This window comes from Anastrepha obliqua, chromosome 1, assembly GCF_027943255.1.
Source record: "Anastrepha obliqua isolate idAnaObli1 chromosome 1, idAnaObli1_1.0, whole genome shotgun sequence".
Classification (NCBI taxonomy): domain Eukaryota; kingdom Metazoa; phylum Arthropoda; class Insecta; order Diptera; family Tephritidae; genus Anastrepha; species Anastrepha obliqua.
The window spans coordinates 108,525,050-108,549,593 of NC_072892.1; the positions used below are offsets into that span (position 1 = coordinate 108,525,050).

General features: G+C 37.6%; 1 protein-coding gene across 1 annotated transcript; it reads right to left on the bottom strand.

Annotated features, from left to right (window-relative positions):
* Positions 1 to 923: 923 nt before the first annotated feature.
* On the bottom strand, positions 924 to 22,815 carry LOC129235494 (prosaposin). Its single transcript, XM_054869362.1, has 12 exons — positions 22,599 to 22,815; positions 22,363 to 22,444; positions 8,618 to 8,900; positions 7,594 to 8,550; positions 4,017 to 4,343; positions 3,726 to 3,948; positions 3,530 to 3,657; positions 2,470 to 2,650; positions 2,043 to 2,399; positions 1,828 to 1,973; positions 1,623 to 1,764; positions 924 to 1,558 (listed from the first exon to the last, which is right to left on the bottom strand). Exons 1-12 carry the CDS (start codon positions 22,642 to 22,644, stop codon positions 1,554 to 1,556), a joined length of 2,877 nt encoding a protein of 958 aa, XP_054725337.1. The 5' UTR covers positions 22,645 to 22,815; the 3' UTR covers positions 924 to 1,553.
* Between the last annotated feature and the right edge of the window lie 1,729 nt (positions 22,816 to 24,544).

Consider the following 24,544-nt stretch of genomic DNA (forward strand, 5'->3'; position numbering starts at 1 on the left):
CTTGCAGAAGGTCGCTCTCGCCTATTCAACAACATAAAACCACACTTTGCTGGGTTCCCGACCACTCTGGAGTGGGGGGAAATGACAGAGCGGAAGAGTGTGCAAGGAAGGACTCTGAGCTTGACCTTCAGCCAATGGTAGAGGACATTTGCATTCACCTAAACGAACACTAACTAACTGCAGGGTATCCAAAGCGCTCTGGCCAAAACTGAATCTTAAAAGGACAAAATGTCTGCTTGGATTCAACAGATCATCTAGAAGTGGCATCAAAGGTGTTATAACTGATCACTGCGCTATTGGCACCATAGCCAGTAGAATGGGTGTACTTGACATGACTTCTGCAGAAGTTGTGGATATAAAGAAGAAATTGAGTCGTGAATGTACGGCACTTCAAAGAAGCCGTGCCAAATACCTTGGCGATTTCTTTGAATACCTGGGAAATTTGCTAAATGCCTCACTAGAGGGATTCGTTACCTTCTTATAAAGATCTAACTGGTTTGAGCAACTTAGTTCGGGGATGGAAATCAAATGCAGGAGGTTTCACAATAGGTCTTAGAGCCACCGAGTGTCTTGTCTTAACAAGCAACCTGGCTAATCTAACCTACAAATAATTGACGTTGAAATTGTTTGTTGGTTGTTTGTTTTCCACAAACGGAGGGGCCCTGCAGTTTTAAGCCGCCACCAAACGGCAGATGATTTTTTGGGAGGAGTTTTTTCGTGGCTTTTTCTATCATTTGGTGATTTATGCCCGAAGTTTCGAACTGAACGGTATCACGTACCAACAATTTGGCAAAGACGGCCGCCATACGGCAGTCCATGCCATTACCTCCTTGAATATTTTATAATGTTTTCTAACACCCTGTATCCTTGACACATGTAAATATCCGGAGTACCAAACCCCCTTAAAGAATTATTCGGCAACATTTTTGTGTTATTAAATTTTAAAATACACTTTTATTTCGTTACTAATAACATTACATACTTGTATTTCATATCAATTAATTGGAATCTTATCATAGAAAAAATCGTTCAAACCGAATGTGACATACAGACTTTACCGTGATATCAGTGCTTTTCATTACATAGTAGATATTTTCCTTTTCGTTCTCAAAGCAATGTCGCTTACATGTATGTATATATATATATATTTTTTATTCTTATTAACATAAATCTTTTTCGTTTCTATAAAAATTTTGGTACCATTTCATGCTTCAAGTTTCTCAACCAAGCTTTATACAAAACCATTCAAATTACCGCAGCACTTAAGCAATTAAAATATACATTCATAATTTGGATATGCAAAAGTGCAATTTATCTTTTTTTATTCAAAACGGTAGAATGTGTTAATGATAATTTAGTAGTAAACAATAAAAGTAATTTTCCGCGTTCTTTACATACATAGGTAATCTAATTTGTCTATATGAAATTAAAATAGTATACAGATTTCAGAAATTTTAAGTAAAAATAATGGTTCAAAAGAAGTCAATTGCATCACACATAATTATTTCGCCTTCGTCCATAGTGCTTACTTTAAAACTTCTAAAAAGCGATTTTTAAGCTGCAACAAAATATTGAAATTAAATTATTGAAACCAATCAACTCACCACGCTCGCCCTACTTACCGGAAACTCTGGCAAAAGCTAAGCTTGATTTCTCGCCGCTAAAGCACTTGCCAATCTTTGCGCAAATGCTTGATTCATCAGTTTCGCCTCCCTGTGCCAGATTCAATATGCTCTGGCCGTATGTTCTAATCATGTGGTTACACTGTAACGTAAAATTAAATTAAATTAAAAACATATATTTAAAAAAATAGACGAAAAAACGTACAATATCGTAATATTTGGCATCGAGTACTTGACAACCCTCCAAAAGCATATAGTACTCCGTAATGGACTCGTGGTCCAAATGTTGCTTGAAGTATGGCAGCAGAGCAGAGGTGGCGCCATGACAAACGCCGCATTCAATGACCTCATCTACACAGGGTAGGGAATGGTAGAGAATTTGTAACCTCAAATTCTGGTTGAAAAAAGGCAATCACTTACCGCTAACCACGTCCAGCCCCGCGAAACACAACTGCATTTGTTGACACATCATTTTGGGTGGTACGCTGCCGATCAACGCTAAAATCGTGCTTGTATATTGATCGATGAATTTGTTGCAGCTTTTAGTAACAGTTTTCGGCATAATTTTGCATATATTCTCAACAGTGTGTTTAATTTCCTCCTGTGTCGATGCGTTCTTTATTTCGGATTCTAGTTTAGTCATGACAAATTCACATAGCACACAAGTGGGTGGATCGTTCACCATTTCATCCATGCCGACAAAACGATCGTTGTGTGGCTCATATTTTTGCCCGGGCAATACAACAACATCATACTTCAAAGCCTCATCGATATCCACTGCGTATTGTAAAATTTGATAAAAGCGTATTTTGAATTTGCATTTGTAAATAAACTTATTTTCACTTACGATCCTCTTGTTCACTCCAAATGCACAAACCGATCTCGCGGCAAATCATTTTCGGTGCCATTTCCTTAACCAACAAGTCGGCGATTTTATCCCCATATTTAGCTACGTATTTATGGCATTTATCACGTAAATTTTTGCGAAGTTTATCGCACGAATGATCCAGGGATTTCTTAATTTCATCCTGGAAGGGAAATTTGAAATTTAAAAATTATTTATTTGAGAAGCAGTATAGAATCCAACTTCAAATATCAACTGCTACCTGAGAAATGCTCTCGATACATATACTAGGTTGTTCAAAAAGTTTTGCGGTTCGAAAAGACAAACACAATTGTATGCTTTGTTTGCTGAAGTGAGAATCTAAAAGGGCTGCAAAATACGCTTTCGCAGCTGTTATGACCTCATCATATGATGAAAAACGTTTCTCACGCATGAATTTTTGTAGGTCTGGAGACAGATGGAAGTCGCTAGGGGTCAATCCGGTGAATACGGTGGAGGCTCCAACAATTCGAACTTTAATTCATGGATTTTAGCGCTTGTAAAAATGCTCTTGAGACACGCTGCATTTTCCTGATGAAAAATATTTTTTTCTTTTGCAAACTGGGTATTTTTTCACTAATTTTTTCCTTCAGCTGGTCTAAAAGGTCACCATTATATATATTCAAAATTTATTTTATATAATTTTACCAGTTGCAAGTAATCCACAAACAAAATTCATTTCGCATCTCAAAAAACTGATGCTACCACCTTCTTGGCCGATTTCTGGACACGAATTCGTTTCGGAGCCAAAGACTCGAAACAACAACAAAAAATCAGGTTAGTAGCAACGCTCTCTCTTATCGAACCACAAAACTTATTGAACAACCTAGTGCATAACAGTGCACATTTAAAAATGCTACGGCAATACACAATAAGCAACAACACAACAACATAGTGAATATAATTGCAGTCGTAATTTCAAAATACCACAATCCACAGTTATTTTCACTTAATTGCGAATTGCCCTAATATAAAGTTCTTCCAAAAAATATTATATACAGAAGTAAACACTTTATGCTTATACCTTGGTTGTGTGCTTGCCAATTCTTTTCTCGGCGATCTTAATGACCTCCTCACATAACAAACAATTGGGTGGTTCAATGCGTCCAAATGCAAGTTCCACGGAATCATTGCTATCGATTTCATTTACTCCTAATAGAGAAGAAATAATATGCATTTTTTTATTTATTTATTTTTAATAATAACTTCTCTCTACCCACCTTCTTCGCGGCTATTGCTTTCCAAACTAATGCCCAACTCATTCAGCTCATCGCTTGAGTTTTGACATAGTTTTATAGCAACACAGATTTCTTGTGGCTTAAAATCGGTGATCAACATGTCGATGAGTTCGTTCATATAGGTTTCAACAAAATCAACACATTCGGATTTTAATTTCGACGGTAAATGTGCACACAAATTATCGAGTACATTCTTGATGTTTGCCTGCAAAAAAAAAAAATATTACTAATAGCGCTGTAAATAGTGAGCAGTTTATTGCATTGCTGAGCTACCTTTGACTTGTTGTCCTTAATCTTTTCTTGCGCTTGTTCGACAGCAAACAGGCAAAGTGGGCAAGTGGGTTTATCGCTTTCATCAACGTGTGGCATTTCGTTTACTGGGGGCTTAGAAATTTTCGGGGCAAATATCTCTACGTCATCGAAATTTTCGTGATTGGCTGGGCACATTCTCATTTTAGGACAGACTTCACGTGGATTGAGACCTTGAACGAGGAGCGCAATCACAGCATCGCCGTACATATCAAGGAAATTGTGGCATTCGCCACGAAGTGTGCGACCCAAACGGCTGCAAATGTTATTAACGACATCCTTGATTTTATCCTGAAGGGGGAAAAAAGAAAAAAAAAAAATCAAATGAATAACAAATGTATGCTTTGTGAGCATTTACAATTTTATAAATTGAGTGTGTGCTAATAGTATTTTGTACTCATCAGAATAAATCAAATTAACGCCGTATTTTCTCACCTTTTTATAGTTTACAAAATTACTTTTATCAAAATGTTTAAGAAATATAATAGAGGCCGTTGCCGGTAGCCCTACGTAGTTTTTTACTATCCTGAATGATATTCCGAGTCCTATCGGTATATGGTAAGTTAAGCTAGATCAGAGAGTTTGCATGTGAATGAATAGAACCTTTTACAGCCTTATTCAAACCTACATTAGAATATCAATTTTATCACTTCAAAATTAAGACGTGATCTGCTCTGACCTTTAGCCATGTTTCCTTTTTTTAGTTTTGTTTATTTTATATATATTATTATTGTATATATATTTCAGTTTTATACAAGGTGGCGAGAAATTAATCACGCTATCGAAAGATTTAAACTTTAAATAAATGTCTATCATATTTGTGAACTAGACAGCTGCAGTATACACAGACAAACAAGCAAACGCGTAAAAGTCAAAATAAAGATCAATTTATTTATTATTATTTTATTTATTTAGTAAAAAAGTTATTCAAAACCAAATAGGATGATTAATTTTGCGCCACCTTTTATCATCTTTTTATTTTTATTTAATTTGTTTTTAAGTCAAAATAAAGATTCCCATCACTCACTTATTTGGTAAAAAAGGTATTCAAAAACAAAACATTTCCCATACGTGTAAGGGAAATGCTGCTGAAGTGACAGTCCTCGGCCGGATATAAATTTGAGTCGTTCCGGTTACGCAGAACCGACTGTCGTGAAAACATGTGCCACCTTCTATTATCTTTTTGTTTTATTTATTTTTATTTTTGTATTATATTTTATTTTATTTTATTTATATATTATAAATTATTTTATCTTTATATATATTTTATTTATTTTTTGTTTTATTTATTTATTTATTCTTTATTTATTTATATTTTTTATTTATTTAATATGTTTTGTTTTCAATTTTTTTTTGTCATATTTTTATTTATTTTTCTATTTTGCCTTTATTTAAATTCTTTATTATTTATTTATTTATTTATTTTTAATTGTTTGATTTGCCTGATCTGTATTTCGCTTTCGCACAATTTCGAGCTCGAAAACGAATTGTAGGTATAAGCCCGTTTATTCAGATTCCAATTTCTTCGAAGTGCTACATCTGAGTTTACTGAATGAGATATGAATCAATGGATTTTTACTTAGAATTGGAAAATAACAAGGTAATAAGTTGAGTGAGGCGGCCGCCGTGGCCGAATGGTTTGGTGCGTGATTACCATTCGGAATTCACAGAGAGAACGTTGGTTCGAATCTCGGTGAAGGCAAAATTAATAAAAAAAAACATTTTTCTAATAGCGGTCGCCCCTCGGCAGGCAATGGCAAACCTCCGAGTGTATTTCTGTCATGAAAAAGTTCCTCATAAAAATATCTGCCGTTCGGAGTCTTGAACTGGCTTGAAACTGTAGGTCCCTCCGTTTGTGGAACAACATCAAGACGCACACCACAAATAGGAGGAGGAGCTCGGCCAAACACCTAACAGAAGTGTACGCGCCAATTACTTATTTATTATTATTTTTTTTTTAATAAGTTGGGTGAACTGTAACATTTTGTATTAACGCGAATCGAACATGTCTCTATATTTGTTTTTATTATTTTTGTTTTTTATTAAAAAAAAAAATGTATTATTCTTTTACGGTGTTATCCTTTTATTTATATTATTATTGTTTTTTATTACTAATATTTTTATCATTTCTATACAATTTAAAATTTATTTATTTTTTTTTTAGTTTTTTATTATTATGTTACATTTTTTATTTTGCTATTTTATTATTATTATTTTTTCTTTATATTATTTTTATCCTTTTTTAATATTTTTTTTTTTTGTTTTGTAAATTCTTAGTTTTCTTGCATTTTTATATTTAAAAAATTTTTATTATCCTTGTATTTTTTAATTTATTTTATTATTATTTTTAATAATTTTTTAATTAATTTTTATAGTTTTGTGTTATTTTTTATTACTTTTCTTCAAATTTTTATGTTTTAATATTTTTAATTATTTTTTATTGTTTTAATTTTTTTTATTATTTATATATTTTTTAATTACACAGGTCTGCAAAAAAATGGGTTCGGAATGTTCTATAAAAGTGTAGTGTCATTTTCGAAGTACTTTTTTGCGTAGAATCCGAATCCGGGGTTTAAATTGCTCTATCACGTCAGGACTTTGAGATATCCTAACCTAAAAGTGCAAAAAACGCTGGTTTTGCCCATTTTTGAGGTTATGTAGCTACGAAGATTTTGCTCTTCATAAAAAAAGTAAACATAGTATTTTAAAGTATAAGTCTTCCTATTTAAATTGCCGTTGAGTTTGCTCAAGTATCTTAAATTTTCACTGAGATATTGCATTTTGAAGTCTCAAAAATGGGCAAAAACAGCGTTTTTGCACTTTTAGGTTAGGATATCTCAAAATCCTGACGTGATAGAGCAATTTAAACCCCGGATTCGGATTCTACGCAAAAAATTACTTCGAAAATGACCCTACACTTTCCTAGAACAAAACGTTGTTGACCTGTGTTATCTTTTTATTTTTTTTATTACTTTCTTTCAATTATTTTTTTATTATGTTTTAATGTTTTTTATTATTTATTTTCATTTTTATTTTTTATAAAATTCTTTTATTTTTTATGACATATTTTTTTTTTTTTGTATTTTTATTTAATGTGTACTTATATTTTATTTAGCTCTGCTTTATTTTTTCATCTTATTATTTATTATATATATATTTTGTTTCCAGTTTTAGTTTGATTTATATTTTATTTTTTAAATTGTTTGTTCTTATACATATTGCCTATATATTTTTTGATTAGATTTATTAATGTTCCGAGTATTTTTGTAGTTCTTTTTCACCTTGTCCACGTCGTTTGGATTCGCAAGGCCAAAACGACCTGGATTAATGTACATACATCCAGCCACGGCCCTCTATATCCTATCACTGCCCAAAAATGCATAAAACACCACTTCCCTTATATATATTTGTAAATACTGTTTAGGTTGCAGATCCTTGATCATGTATGACTAAAACCCCTGTGGTATTTTTAACTATTATAAGCCACAACCAAATGCACGTTTGATTAAATCTAAATAATCATTAAATCAATCCTACCCACCTCTGTGGTTGACGTCGACAATTCGACTTGAATATAATGCAGTACATATTCACAGAATGTGCATAACTCTCCGTTATCGACCAGCAGTCCAGGATTAGCTGCACCCATCAATGTATCAATTGGCAAGGTCATAGAATGTATCTCTTCCTGTGTGAATTTCGGTTCGTTGGCACCCAATTTACGTAGTGTAACCTTGATTACAGCTGGTTGCACGGAAGGCAACAATGGTCTGATTTCACCTTTGAACGCCTCAGCATTACCTTTCGGGCACACACCAATCATAAAGCAAGCACCATTAGCATCCAAATTGTTTACCAATGCATTATAGATAACATCATAGTACTGGTCCACCAAGCTGTTGCATTCCTCGCGGAAACCTTTGGTTTGATTGCACAAGCCATGCAATACGTCTTTAAATTCAGATTCGGTTGTATTAGCAATCAACACGTCACGCAAATGTTGTACTAATTGTTCGCACAATTTGCATGGTATATCATCGCCCAAAGTGGATGCGAGGGCAACAGCATCTTCTGGCTCTGTGGGATCTTCGGAGTGTTTGTGATAATTGGCAGCGCACGAACCCGACATGTGGCATATGCCAGCAGCATTCAAGTGCTCCTTCATGTGATTATAAATATCATTGAAATAAGTAAGTACAATATTGGAACAGGCATCAGAGAAGGACGACATTTCACCGCAGAGATGCAAAATATTTTCGAGAATTTCATCGCGATTGGCTTTGTTGAATTTCTCTGTAATAAGTGAGCCCAAGTGGTTGCAATTGCTGCAAGTAAGCAGGTGCTGCTGTTGGGGAGCTATAGCATCCACTTCTTTGCTTTCCTTTGACTCATCGGATTTCTCCTCCGCCAGTGTGCCATCCAAAGCCGATTGATAGTAGAATTGCAACAATTCATCGATACGCGCATTATTGCAAAGGCCAGCAACCGAACAAACTTGCTGTAATCAAAGAGAAATATGGAATTTAATTAAAAAAAATTGTTCTTTTAATTTTACTTTCACTTACATCTGGATTCATTTCGGAAGAGAGTGCCTCAACCAATTCAGGCACAAAGTCATCAGCCAATTTGGTGCATTCCTTCTTTACAATTTTGATCGGTATGAGAGCACAAGAGCCTTCGAACACTTCCTTCAGCTCTTCCATAGTTTCATTACTACGCAATTGGTCGCGTGCCTGTGTTACCATATCTTTGCAAATCTGACAGATAGAATCGTCGTCCACGGGTACATTTTGAGTCTCCCACACAGTTTGTATGCAATGTCGTACAGCATGGCAACCTTTTGCATTTCTATAAAGCAAGAACAAAAGAACATCTGTTAGATGGATGCAACTCACGGGAGCAAAGTTCGCTTCCGGGAATATGTAGGTGACGTCGCAGACGTATAAGTTTATTATAGACAGTATTTATTATAACTAGCGCCCGCTGTAGCTGAATGGGTTTGTGGGTGACTACCATTCGGTTGCCCTGGGTTCGAAAGCCACAGTAGACACGAAATATCAGAAAAGTTTGTGCTGATTGCGTTCGCTCCTCTGCAAGCAATGTAAAACCCCCTTCAAAGTGTATTTCTGCCATAAGAAAAGTTGTTTATATTATAAAAAGCGGCAGTTTCGGAAGTGGCATGAAACTGTAGGTCCCTCAATTTGTTTACTCAATTGAAATAGCTTTTGATAAAAAATAAACTACGGACTACGCGCCGGCAAACTTAGCAGATGAAATTCTGTAGCTTTAATAAATATTGACAAATAACAGAATATATATGTATATATATAAAGGGTGGTTAAATTTCAAGGGCCGATGTTGAATGTGAACCACACCTAAACGTCAACGATACCGTTGAACTTCTTTCTTTGGGGTTACTTGAAAGAAAATGTGTACGTCGATAAGCCAGCAACAATTCATGAGCTAAAGGATGAGATAATTCGGCACATTAACGGCATAGAACCTCAATTATGCCCCAGCGTCATCGAAAATTTGGACCATCGGATGGAGGTGTGCCGCCGAGGCCGCGGCAGCCATTTGGCCGATATTTTGCTCCATACGTAATTGAGCCATACCAATATTAGCATAATAAAGAGAAATGACAATAATTTCCTATCCAAAATCAACACCGGCCCTTGAAACTTAACCAGCCTTTACATATGTATGTTTATAACATTGGGTTTACGCTTTATACTAAAATAAAATAAAAATACATCTAAAATACTGTTGAATTGGCTGCCGTTGATTAGTTTTAAATCAGGATCATTCTGGTAGTATTGAACAAATTGTCGACACTTATTTGTCTTGGATAATATTTACTAGGGCCGTTGTTGTTGTAGCAACAGAAACATACATGTACTGGGAATACCGCTGGAGTGACAGTCATTGCCCGGATATCATCAGGGTCGTTACGGTAACGTAGAACCGACTGTAGTGGAAACGTAGGTATTCTCTAAGTATTCAAGTATTTGAAAATACTTACTAGGGTCGGGCACTTTGATTTATATATTTAGTATTTGCTGTAGAATGAAAAATGTATAGAAAATAACAGAAAAACAAAAAAAAGGTAGTTAAAAACTGGTTAAAATATCGCATTTCTATTTAGCTGACCACGGGCGTGTACTCTACCCTCTAACCAGTAATTTTGTGAAATTTACAGAATGCTGACAAATGAGTTAATAACTGAAAAAGAAATGGTGGGAGGAAACAGGCTTCTCTTTTATTAATTTATTTTTTTATCAATAATTAAATTTTCACAACGTAATGTCGCAAAAAATTGTTGAGGAAACATGAAATTTCTGAATCTGTTCAACTTTCACGTGATTAAAACGAAAACAGCAAAAAACCTCTTTTATTTCATCGAAATGAGTCATTGGGAATATTTATTGAATACGAAAAATTTTAAATTAAAATTAAAAACCAAAAAAACGTTTTATTAATAATTTAAGCAAATTTTCCACAATTGGTAGCCATTATTTATAGAGGCATAAAGATATACATATGTATATGCGAAACAATAGGTGAAAGGAAGCTAAATTTTGTATCATCATGGGAAAATAGTAGCTTAAAAACAGAAAAGTCGAAATATTAATTAGTATACCATATTTAACACATTCGCATCGGGAACCGAGAATTCTCGTTTACAAAAGAAAAACGTTGTGGTCGGGAAACGAGAATTCTCGTTTTGTGAGAAGTGTGTTTTCCTGGACTGAACAGAAAGGATATTTACATCCCGGTCTCCTTTGGCTCTCATTTAGGTCGACACATGTTAACTGTTTACTTCGAATATCTCATTTCGGGTTTTTTTCCTATATCATAGAATACAACAAATTCATGAAAGGTGTTGATCGTGCAGATCAATACCTTATCTATTATTCTATCATACGAAAAACAACCAAATGGACCAAAAAGGCAGCACTATATATAATGAATATTGCACTATTTAACAGCTTTGTAATGTACAAAGCGATAAATATAAATAAAAAATTGTGTATCAAAAATATTTATTAGCAGTTGCGAGGGGCTGGTTAATGAAAAAGTTGATGAAATGCAGCCCACAACATCACGAGCTACTGGTCCAACTTCAACATCACCTGGTAGATTGTCTGGTGACATGAAAAAGCACACCCTGGAGACAATAAAGCCAACAAAGAATAAAATATATCCCACAAGAATATGTCTAGTATGTAAAACACATGGGGTAAGGATCGAAACACGATATGTATGCAAATTCTGTGAAGTACCGTTACACAGAGGAAGCTGTTTCACCGACTATCATACTAAAAAAAAAATACTAATACTAAAATAATTATCGCAGTTTTTATACATATATGTTTAAATATCTTTACATTGCTAAAATACCCCGATTTCTATGAAAATTTAAGGAAAAATAGCCTGATGCGAGTGTTAAGAAGAAGCATTTAAGAAGATAAATTAAAAAGGTTTGCAAACAAATACCTTCAGATTATATGTAAAACTTTTTGACCTAACACCATCCGAAATGCAGACTTGTGGCACATCACCGAGCAAGAACCAATCAAAAAGTGATAAGAGTTCGTAAATGATGCTGGATCGGATACACTCTCAGAAAGGACAGGGAGATCATAAGAACAGCGTTGGAATAGAACCCTCAAGGACACAGACGACCCGGCCGTCCACGTTGCCACGACAGTTGTTTCTACGTTACTGGATCGACCCGGATTTATATCCAGCCAAGGACGGTCACTACAGTAGCATTCCCCGCACATGTATGGGAAATGTTTATGCTGCTACAACAACAACAACCCGGCCGTCCAGGAAATACCGAATATACGGTAACCTTTAAGGCCAAGAACAGCGGCCCAGAAAGGGAATAGAGCAGTATTATAGGACTTGTGAAGAAAGATCTAAATGTAACTGCTCCGAAAGAGAAAGATGAAATGAGCAATATGTTTCAAAAATATATTAGAGCTTTAACTGCCAGAACAGTCTTACCAAAAGTCATGAAAGAAGTTTACCTAATAAATAGCAAAAAACGCATTGTATATATGTTTCAAAAATATATTAGAGCTTCAACTGCCAGAACAGTCTTACCAAACGTCATGAAAGAAGTTTACCTAATAAATAGCAAAAAACGCATTGCTTTCGCAAATAAGAATAAACACAAGCCTCAAGAATTAAAACAAAAAATGTTATTTTTTCTAATGCAAGCAAGTTTTGCATTTTTGGTATCAAAGGAAAAAAAATTGTGTGGAAGGAGTCTGGTGTAAAGCTGAATAAAGAAAATGTATTACCAATAGTTAAACATGACGGTGGTGGGGTGATGCTGTGGGAGTGTAAGGCAGCTCGTAGCGTGAGGAAATTCCAATTTATTGATTCGACAATGGATAAATATGCTTATTTGGATATTTAAAAAAAATTTAATACATTGCGCTGAGATACTGGCGTTATCACATTAATACTGCTTTCAACAAGACAACAACAAACAGCCGTTGAAAAATACTTAAAACGATATCCAGTTCTCACCTTTTGTTCAATAAAATTACTTAAATGTTTTTCAGATTAGATTTTATTTTATAAATTTAAAATAGTTTTCTTTTTTAATCTATATCAGTCTAAGAAAAATATATATATTTTGTTCTTAATACAATTCGAAAATTCTGCGAGAAAAAATACTTAAGAACGAAGAAAAATAATAGTCAAATCATAAAATAGGCGAAAGGGAAAAGTATATATTAACATTTTGTTGATGATACTTTTTGCTTTATTGCTGCTGCACAGCACCTTTGTATTGGCATTATTAAACCACTACAATATTCAACAGGAATGGATTCCCATACTGTCCTGGCCTTTCCAAATAACTGATACAAATTTGTGGTATTCTGCGTACTGAATGTATTTTTTACGTCGTTTGATCTATTGGATGAAATCAGCCCCCGAAAATGACCAATCCATAACAGTGATCAAATTGTCTTCGAAAAACTTGTTTGCCACAAGAGAAGTGTGCTTCGGATCATGGTATTGTTGAAATTTCCAAATCACGGTTAAATTCTCTTTCGCATAAGGTAGCACTTTTCCTTTCGTTATTGGCTTTTCCAGGTGAATTTAATTTCTCCATGTATGTCAGCACCACTCTCCCTTGCATCCTGTTTCGACAATCTAACGATGATTCTATCAATCTGCTCTGCCATTCGACATTACTGAATCGTTTCAACTGAAGTAAAATGCTACAGGAATACTCCAGATACTTTATTTTTGACTTACTTACATGTTAGAATATAGAGCAGAAAACAATTCACAAATTTTGGGCGAAGACCGAATCGTTCTTAAGGAGGAGTAAGAAAAGATTACTGTCGAAGAAGTTACCAAATGGGTTTTTGAGTTTTTTGAAGGTTTTAAATTTTTTATAAATGAGCGTAGATTTTGGAGTGTGTAATTTTTTCGTTTTGATTAAAAACTATCTTTTGATGCCGTTATATAGTTAAAAATAAATTTATGATTTTAAAAACTGAACAACTGTTTTAAGTGTATGAAATCAAAATAAAATGTTGTGTAAGGCGCCAGGGTTTTTTCTAAATAGACACACCTCGTATGTATGTATTTACAGCATATAGTAAGTCTGATGTAACAAGGTCGGACAGATATCGAATTGGGTCACAGGAGAAACATAAACGCGATAAGAGTCGTGCCGAGCACTGCCACATGCATCTTCAACATACATACGTTCGCATACGTTACCACTCGTATCTACATGTAGATGTTTATAAGTTACTTCGAATTTTAACATTCAATAGAATTTAGTTGCGGGAATCACAAATGTATACAATTCTTAATTAGTCTTTGTAAAAGAAACAGAAAAAATGCAAATAAATACAATGACTTTTAACGATCCCACCACCAATCGTTCTCATAAAATTCATAAAATCCATACAATTCCAATTTCCTCCCTAAAATTAAAAGGCATTGAACATCCCGCAAGCGTAAGCTGTAGGCAGGAAATATATTCAAAACAACAAAACATACTTTTGTCTGCACATAAAATGCATTATCAGCGAAAATGTTCCGAGTCAGTCAATATTAAAATAAATATTTATATTATTTGATTAATTTTACTTCAGCACCACGACGAACCTCCGAATCAAGGGAATTTAAATGAAATATGAGTGGAGATCAAAAATGAAGTGAACCGCAAAATTTGTGACATTATTTAATTTGTACATTATTTAATTTGGAACATGCTTACGGACATAAAAAGAAGAAAATTCACTTATTTCGGACACATAACAAGAGGTGACAAATATGATATTTTAAAACTGCTGATGTAAGGAAAAATTGAAGAACAAAGAGGGATTGGTAGGAAAAAATGGCATGGTTAGACAACATCAAAGAATGGACAGGTCTCAAAACAATCGGTGAACTGACAGCGGCAGCGAGAAACAGACAAAAATATAATGGCATCATTAATATGACCTGACTACAGTACGACTAAGATCATAATGAGGTTTGTATGTAATCGCGAACATCCAGCATGGATACGTCGATTAAGAAAGATTTAATTTGTATAACACCGACAGAAAATTCGAGCTGAAAATTATTTAAAGGCTAATCAAGCTGCGAAATATTATATTTATATATAATACATTTGCATAAAAAACATAAAAATGTAAACAATATAATAGAAATATTAACAAGCGATAAGAAGAATGCCGATGGAATTAACGACTAGTCAGCAAATGCAGGTCATAATAATACATTGCCATATTTTCTAAACAAAAAAATTGCACAAAATTTGCAACACTACGATCACAATTTATCACCATTTCGATAAATGTAAATAAAAAATTGAAATTATACACTGAATATGAAATGTATTCTTGTTTTCATTTTCAAGCAAAGCTTTCCTAGCGAATGTAAACAACGACCATTTGCATTAGCGACGCTGAGGCGCAGATAAGTGAAGCGTAGCCAGTTGAACAAATGATAACGGACAAGCAAGAAGAGTTGATGAACCTAAAGTAATCGCTACAAAAGCGAGATGTATAAAACACATACAGCTGGTTGTTATTTTAAAGTCTTTTGTCGGAAAGTTTAGTTATATAGATGACTTAATAAAATACGCACATAATTTCCCCTATACCAGTACAATCTGTTTTTACGTACTAATGTTTAATTGTAGTAGTAAATTGAAGACAATACAAGGTGTTGCAAAATTAATCACCCTCTCGGAAAATATATAATTCTTGCAAATGGCTGCAGTATCAAAACCGACAAGCAATGGAGCTTGTAAAAGTCAAAATAAAGATTTCCCTCACTTAAAATCTTCTTGTTTTTTATTTAATAAAAAAGATATTCAAAAACAAAATTGCTTAGTTAATTTTTGCCACCTTGTACATAGTATATATGTATAATGCTAGATATAAGTATAATTTTAATTTAATATAAATATAATTTAATTTGTTTGAAAAGTTAGTTTTACGGGACGAGTGAAGACATGATTAATGATATGCCGGGTGCTTTTCACATTCAGTGCAAATGTAGAATAAGTCGGGCCAATTTAGGATAGGTAAAATTTATATCTTTTTTTATAAGAGCGTACAATTGTTGGTGTTTGTCGATGATATTGACATTATGGGCCTTAACAACCGCGCTGTTCCAAATAGGATAAATAAGCAAAGCGAATGGGTATGCTGGTGAAAGAAGTACCTCCTGTCATCAAACGAACAATCGGCGCATCGTGTATCGGCCCTAACGTCACTCTTGACAGTTTTGATTTCGGGGTTGTAAGAGACTTCATTAATCTAGGAACCAGTATTAACACCGATAATAATGTCAGCCTTGGAACTCAAAGGAAAATCTCATTTGCCAACAAGTGCCGCTTTGGACTAGGTAGGCAATTGAGCAGTAAAGATCTCTCGACGAACAAAATTATCACTTTATAAGGCACTCATCATGCCCGTTATATCGTATGGCACAGAAACTTGGACGATGACAATATCAAGAGGAATTGAAAGATTCTGCGGAAGATTTTTGGACCTTTGCTCATTAGCAACGGCGATTATCGCAAGCGATTAAACAATGACCTGTATGAGCTTTACGACGATATAGATCTAGTGCAGCAAATAAAGATCCAGCGGCTTCGATGACTAGGTTATGTTCATTCCCATGGCAGCCGGTTCTACGTTACCGGAATGACTCGGGTTTTTACTCCCGACCAAGGGCTGCCGCCCCAGTACACTAGCCCTGTCTAGTGCACCGTATTTTACCCTAAACCTTTCGTCACAGGAGCAACTCATTGCAGCCAGTTTGCTCCAAATACTTCTCTTCCGGGCTGGCGTCGAACCCAACCCCGGACCTTAAGTATTTTACTGCTGCATTTGCCACAAACGGCTCCACCCGAACTCCACCTCGGTTAGGTGTAACCAGTGCAACGGGTGGTGCCATCTTAAGACCTGTTCAGGCCTTAAGACTCACAGGGAGTGGTCCACAAGGTATGTGGCCACGTGTTGCTCCCGCCCACAGGCGGTCACCGCCTCTACGGCGACACTGCCCTCAGTGCCGGCACACCACACTGCCGCCACTAACAACACCTCAACGGCCAGGAGCCCCCAAGAGCAACACGACTCCCTTTCCAACCCACAACCCTCCTGCTCCTACCCCAGTGCGGGGACAAACCAGCAGCTCTTGGTCCCCCGCACAGTCTGCTCCGTGTGCCAGACCGTAGTACCTCGGAACCTGACAACTGTCCAATGCAGTTCTTGCAGTGGCTGGTGTCACTTTCGGAGGTGCTCCGGCCTGCACACCACCCGTGAGTGGACGCGCGACTACGTTGCCCCCTGCTGCAGAGCTCTGCACCCGCAACCGCCCCCCGTGGCGCGGCCTCCCGACAACATCAGGCCACTCCCCATTTTGCGGAACGCACAGCAGGTCCAACGCAGACAACATCACGCATCCCTCACCCCCCGAATTACGACGACCCTCCCGCGAAGCTTCAAGCTTTTGCAACTGAACTGCAACGGACTAACGAGCAAGATTGACGAAATAGTCGACTTCATGAATCGGTTCGGAATTAAGATAGCTGCGGTCCAAGAGACAAAACTGCACGCTAGCTCCCCCATGATTACCTGGGACGGCTATAACGTGCACCGAAAGGACCGCGAGCGAGACAACGGTGGTGGCCTAGCGTTCATAGTACACCATTCAGTGCAGTATCGTCTTATCGATGAAGGCATCGACCGCAGGGACAGCACCTTAGAACGTCAAGGTATAGCTGTCCGGTCAGGCGATGCCGAGCTCGAAATTTATAATATTTATATACCCCCTGTCACCTGCTGCCCGGCAGGATATCTCCCCGATATTGGTGCGCTCATCAGGGGAGAAAACCGATTGGTAGTAGGTGACTTTAACGCGCATCACGATCTTTGGCATTCAAGCCTGCCAAATGATCGTAGGGGACAGCTATTGGCAGAGCAGATAGACGATTCGACGTTCAGCACTGTAAACGACGACGCCCCCACTAGGGTAGTGGGCAATTGTAGCAGCTCGCCTGACATAACAATTGCTAGCGCTGGTCTGATAAATAGCATAACCTGGCGACCTATGCTATCGCTTGCATCAGACCACTTGCCCATTATCATCTCGATCGAGAGACCCGCCGATTTTGTTTCCGCGGATCACCGGTCATATATCAACTTTAACAAAGCTGATTGGACCAGATTCGCGGAATTTACTGAGAACATCTTCGCAGCCCTACCCACTCCCACCGATGTGCGCGCAGGCGAACGCGCATTCCGCAAGGCGATTACAGCCGCCGCGGCTCGCTTCATACCTGCTGGACGGATCCGGGAATTACGTCCCAATTTCCCAGCCGAAGCAGCCGTTATGGCAAACGAGCGTGACCGTCTACGCCAGGCCGATCCCGGGGATCCTCATATAAAGGATCTCAATTTGGAGATCCGGCAACTGGTCACTCAACATAAGCGGACCAAATGGGTAGAGCATCTGAAGTCCTGTAACTTCACCTCTGGTGTGAGCAAGCTCTGGTCCACCGTAAGGTCCCTGTCGAACCCGACGAAGCACAACGACAAGGTGGATATCACCTTCAACGGTCGTACTTCGTCGGACCCGAAGAGATGCGCGAGCTACTTTAGCCGGCAATTTATATTGCATCCTCCGGTCGACAGATCCAAGCGTTGTGCCACCAGACGGCTGCACAAACTGCCCTACAACAGTGCACCGCTTACTTTCACCAGCGACGAGGTTCAGGGGGCCATCAAACACATGAAACCATCAAAAGCCATTGGCCCCGACGGACTAAACATGCTGATGCTGAAAAAGCTGGGTCCATTGGGAGTAGAATATCTCACAAAGGTCTTCAACCTGTCTATGGCCACTCTCATCATTCCTGATAAGTGGAAATTAGGGAGAGTGGTCCCACTGCTGAAGCCTGGGAAACCCGCCAACCAAGGGGAGTCTTATCGTCCGATAACTCTCCTTTCCCCAGTAGTGAAGACACTTGAGGCCCTTCTACTCCCACTCCTCACTCAACACCTGACTCCAGCCCCACACCAGCATGGTTTCCGTAGAGTGCACAGTACCACCACGGCACTCACCGTCATAAACACCCAGGTAAACCGCGGCCTTAACCAAAACCGCCCCTGCGAGAGGACTGTCCTAGTAGCGTTGGACCTACAAAAGGCTTTCGACACAGTCAGCCACGCCACGCTACTAGATGACATTTTACAGTCGACACTCCCGCCAGGGCTGAAGAGGTGGACCGCGAACTACCTGAGTGGTCGTCACTCGTCGGTAGTATTTCGAGACCAAACCTCAAAACAAAGAAAAATAAAGCAAGGAGTACCGCAGGGTGGTGTCCTTTCACCCTTGCTTTTTAATTTCTATATTTCGAAACTCCCCCAGCCACCAGAGGGAGTCTCACTGGTCTCATATGCCGACGACTGCACGATAATGGCGTCGGGCAATGACATTGATGGCCTATGCTCAAAAGTAAACGACTACCTCGCCAGCCTTTCTCGCTTCTTCACTGCGAGAAACTTAAAACTTTCTCCCACTAAATCCACGGCGACCCTATTTACCACCTGGACAAAGGAGGTCAAGCTGCCACTTCAGGTTCACGTCGATGATACCCCAATTCCGACGATAAACAACCCCAGAATTTTGGGAGTCACCTTTGACAGCTTGCTCTCCTTCTCGGCGCACACAACCGCTATTGCAACGAGAGTACAGAATCGCAACAAGGTCCTCAAGTCGCTTGCCGGCAGCACTTGGGGCAAAGACAAAGAAATGTTGCTGTCGACTTTCAAAGCAATAGGCCGACCGGTTCTGAACTATGCCGCGCCTGTCTGGTCGCCTGGAACCAGTGATACGCAGTGGACGAAGCTTCAGACCTGCCAGAATACTGCCATCAGGACCGCGACAGGATGTCTCCTGATGACCCCTATTCACCACCTACATGACGAGGCGCACATGCTCCTGGTTAAGGAGCATAACAAAATGCTCGGCAAGCAGTTTCTGCTTGGGTGTCACCGTAGGCCTCACCCATGCAGACACCTGCTCGAGCCTGAGCCACCTCCCAGGCACATCAGGAGACACTTCCTCAACTACGTGGACGAGATCCAGGACAAAACGGACAGACCTCTCCAGGATCAGACAGTATACAGACAGGCTATTAACGACATTCATCGGGAGACACTTACCACCTTCCTAAGCTCCCGACCCCCGAATGCCGTTATCGGAGTCCAACCACCACCTATCGCAGACGAAGAGCTCCAGCTTCCTCGAGAGTCCCGCGTAATCTTGGCACAACTACGTTCTGGATATTGTAGCAGGTTAAACTCCTACCTATCCAGAATCGACCCCGACATACTAAACATATGTCCTGCATGTGAAGGTACCCCGCACGACACTAACCACCTCTTCACATGCCCCATCAAACCCACTCATCTAACACCTCTCTCCCTCTGGACCCAACCCGTCGAAACTGCCAGTTTCCTGGGCCTACCGTTAGATGAGCTAGACGAAGACGACCGGTAATTTACACTACACTGACAGGGCGAAGATACTGCTACAACAACAACAACAACTAGGTTATGTTGTCCGAATGGATTCAAACGCTCCAACTCTGAAAGTATTCGATGCGATACCAGCTGGTGGTAGTCGAGGAAGGGGAATACCTCTGCATAGAAAAGATCAGTTGGAGAAGGAGTAGGCTTCACTTGGTGTTTCCAACTGGACAACTGCTTTATTATTTTATTTGCTAGATTTGTAGTATTTGTCCTGTTGTTACGAAAAAGAAATATAAAGAGCCCTGGCTTAATGCGGTCTCGGTGGAATTCCGGAATAGGAAAAATAAATTTGTTTGAATGTTTAAAAAAAAGTAATACTTGTATATATTTTAGCTGTTATAAAAAGTTCTTATTTGTATAAAGAAGATATTATGCTCGAAGTTTTGAGTAAACTTAAAATCCAACCCAAGCCTCGTATTTTGGCATTTCATTAATTCGCAAAACTCATATTCGAGTATATCTCATCGAAATTTTCCTCGGGGACGAATCTGCTAATACACCTAATGCGGCTAATCTTTTCCTTACATTATTTAATTCCAACTTTCCAAAGAGAAGTAACGCCATACTTACTTTTGTTAGATGTCACAGCGCAGATTTCACTCCCCCACATATGTATATATATGGGGCTCGTTCGTTCGAGGTTTTAATATTAATAACAACAATTATTACAAACTCTATGCTTCAGGTCAGGCATTAACGACGTGCTGCTTTTGCTGGCCAATTTAATTCACCTCTACCGGAGATATCCATACCCTCACATGGTTCCTAATAATTTGCGGCACAATCATGCTACCTGCCATAGTTAAATGGCATAAATTGTTGGGTAATGACACAAAAAACAAACCACCAAAACAACCCGGACGACCCGTTCCTATTAGAATACCCTATATAGGTAAGTTGAATGCATAAAAATATATTATATATTTAATTACCTGCTATTTTTGCCCTGATTACAGTGCAATCAAAGCGATTTTGAAACGATATGTGAAGTGCGAAAACTCTTCAATATAATCAAATGTTAATAAAAACTATTCACACAAAGGGTGAAGGGACGAACGAATGTATCATACACAGATAGGATGTACATAATTTTGAAATATAAGGCGATATGCAAATTCCAAAAGCATATACAAGTGAGTATATAAAGCAAACAACCTAAGCTTCAGTTTGACTTGGTTTATAGTTTCATACACAATTCTCAGACGAGGCGGGAATTTGCCAACGAATATTGCCTTAGTCATACGATTTTTAAGCGATGAGTAATAAAAAATTACAGTCATAAGTTACATACTTATATATTTGCATGCAAGCGAGCCTAAAGTACAACGCGAGTTATTTTAAAATTACTGATTAGGACAATATTTTAAAGGCACTCAGTAGAAAACTTAGAAATGGCGTGAATAAGAATTCTCTACAAAGAATTAGTGAACAGTGTAGTGAAAAAATGTTAGGGTTATCAGCTTATGGCCGTTGCTCCATTTACTGCCAATGCTCGATTGTGCAAAGGGGACATAAAACGCATCGTTAAAGCGACACCCGTTCGCCAAAGAAAAAACAAAGACCCAGTGTAGAGCGAGTATTTTCGCGAAATAGTACAAACATTCTCGTACACCTATTTGCTTATCAAATTGCTTTTTCATAATAAATGAAAACACACAATATATACTAAACATATAAACATATACATATAACAATAGAAAAACGAACTGAAAATAAAAATGGGTTGGAAAGAGAATCTCTCAAACTACATAGCATTTAGACGTATGCCGAAACAGTGTTTGCACAATGCAGTGCGCTCGTTGCGAACGCCGGCGATACTGCTAAAAAACCTATTCGTTACCACAGGTACATATGAAAATTCTTTTGTGTTCGATTATATTAGCACTTTTGCAAATGATGCATTTGTAGTAGGTGTTGTATATATTCTTCAACTCACAACTCATTTCACCTATAGCCCGTTGGACGTCACATTTGGATAGCATCCAGCGGCGCAATTCCCTTGCCTACACGCAGTTGCGCTATGTGATTTTTGTATGCTTATCTTATTTCTTTCTTTTTTGCCATTCGATTGTTTTGATTTTGACCATTGTATTAACTTTTTGCGTCTCACGAAAAGGTGAGACCATAAGAAATGTCTAGGCCCACATAGGTACACAGTGTTTGAGGAGAGGGTAGTCGTGGGTATAATAATTGATATATGGAGTACTTACGTTAGATTTTTACACCAGAAACTGGGTCCCCATGTGCATTGTTTAGCTCCCAACATTGGCGTTGCACTCACAAGGAGTGTACCTGCAATAGACGGAAAATTGTAGAAAATTCCGTAGTCAGAAAAAACACACACACATACACAGTATATTTTGGATAGACGTTGGTAATTTATATGGCTTAAAGAGTACGCAGTTACATTGCGAAAACACAAAATACAAGCCAATTTATTACTTACCAGCCAGTAGCGCGATTGCAGCGCAAAGTACAAAACTGCGTTGCATTTTGTTGAAAATCGCTATACACCACTTTGTATCGCTATTAATTTTCCTCGACAATCAATTACACTAATTTGAACAAACAAAATCCAATTTTCTAAAATACAATAAAATGGCAAGTTTAATACACTATTTTTCTCACAATAAGAACCGTGCAACGCAAATGATAGAAGATGAATAATCGGAAAATACAAGTCAAAGCAAATTTGAAATTTTTATTGTGGACTGAATGAAATCTGACAATTGAGGAGTGACATCTGTGGAACTTATTTGTTGTTCGCAGAGTTGCACACGTAGCTGATATTCAATAACATAAAGGTGTATTCACAGTCAAAACTAAGTCTACACCATAGTTAATTGCAGTTTTTTTTTGCTTTAGTGTCGACTAAGCTATGAATACGATTCATGAACTTAAAAATTTAGAGAAATATGAAATACCTTATATAACATTTTAGTAAATTCTAACATGGAATTCCGATGGAATAAAAATAATCAAAAGACTTAGTGTGGAAAGTGTTTAAAGTTCCTGGTACAAAAAGTATACCACCGCGCGGTATATACGTATGTAAATGACAATGGCTAAAAAACTTAAGCAGGGTTCGAGATATACTATATACGGGTAAAAGAGGAGATCTAGTCGAAAAAAAACTTGGAGAACGGGTCGTTCTCGGCTTAACTACTGATTTTGGGGGGGAAATACCATAAAGTTTTTTTCGATCATTTTTTCACTTCGTTCAACTTGATTCTTGAACTGAAAAAGCAGTTGATAAATGGATGCGGAAGAGTGCGAACCAATCGAAAATTTCTTCCTACCGATATTAGACATGGTAAGCAATTAAAACGGGGTGACTATGATTGGCAAATTAGTGATTCTGGTGTACTCTTTATGCAGTAGATTGACAAAAGAGAGGTTACAGCTTTATCTAACTTTCAAGATCCGAGTAAATTTGTAAAGGTACAACAACGCCAAAGCGATGGTTCTGTCAAAGAAATCGAAAAGCCTGAAATAATACACGACTATAATATGCACATGAATAACATTGACAAGTTACATCAGCTAAAGAAGTACTACGAGCTGAACAGAAAAAGCCGCAAGTGGTGGCACCGAATATTTTTTCACTTTCTTGATATTGCAGTCGTGAATTCTTTTATTATTTCTAAAAGCATAGGGTACCACTTATCCCTTAAGGACTTCAAACTTGATTTGATTTCAATACTATGCAGTGCAGCCTCATCACCTACTCTTGGAACCAAAAATAAAAAGCAAGCTAGAGTCCGCATAAAGAAAAATAAACCGATCCTCGTCATCTCACCAACCAGTCAGAACAACCTTACGTAGATGTGCGTACTGCAGCACGACAAGCCACCAAAGAAGGACTCAGTAGATGTGCTCAAGTTGTAATGTGCCACTTTGCCAAAAACTTGTTTCAATAAGTTTCATAAATAATCCTCGCACTCTATGCGCGATGGTATAAAAATCGTCCCACATCCTGCAAGGATAAAAATTTATTTTTAATATACATTTTCTTCATTAAATGTCTCAAATAAATGAAATAAAAAAATCTTTGTGTTTAATTTTTAGCGATTTTTTTCAGTGCGCCGGAAAGAGTTAATTATAAGTGGAAATAAGTGGTAAGTTTGAAACTATCTCATAAGTAAAATATATACTACGTATACAACCCAATCCGTATTTCAGAATCAATAATTTGGCGCTCTCAACTATGAAATTGTTTAGCAAAGAGACGCGGCACTAGCACATGAACTGAATAAAATGGAAACAGGCCATTTTTGCTAAAGCTCAATATGCTTTGAAGTGAAAATATATGTTAAGAGGAAAATATTTCAAATTGTCTTTAAATCAGCTTAATTTTAACAGTTATATATAGCATTTACCGTTTTGGTAATT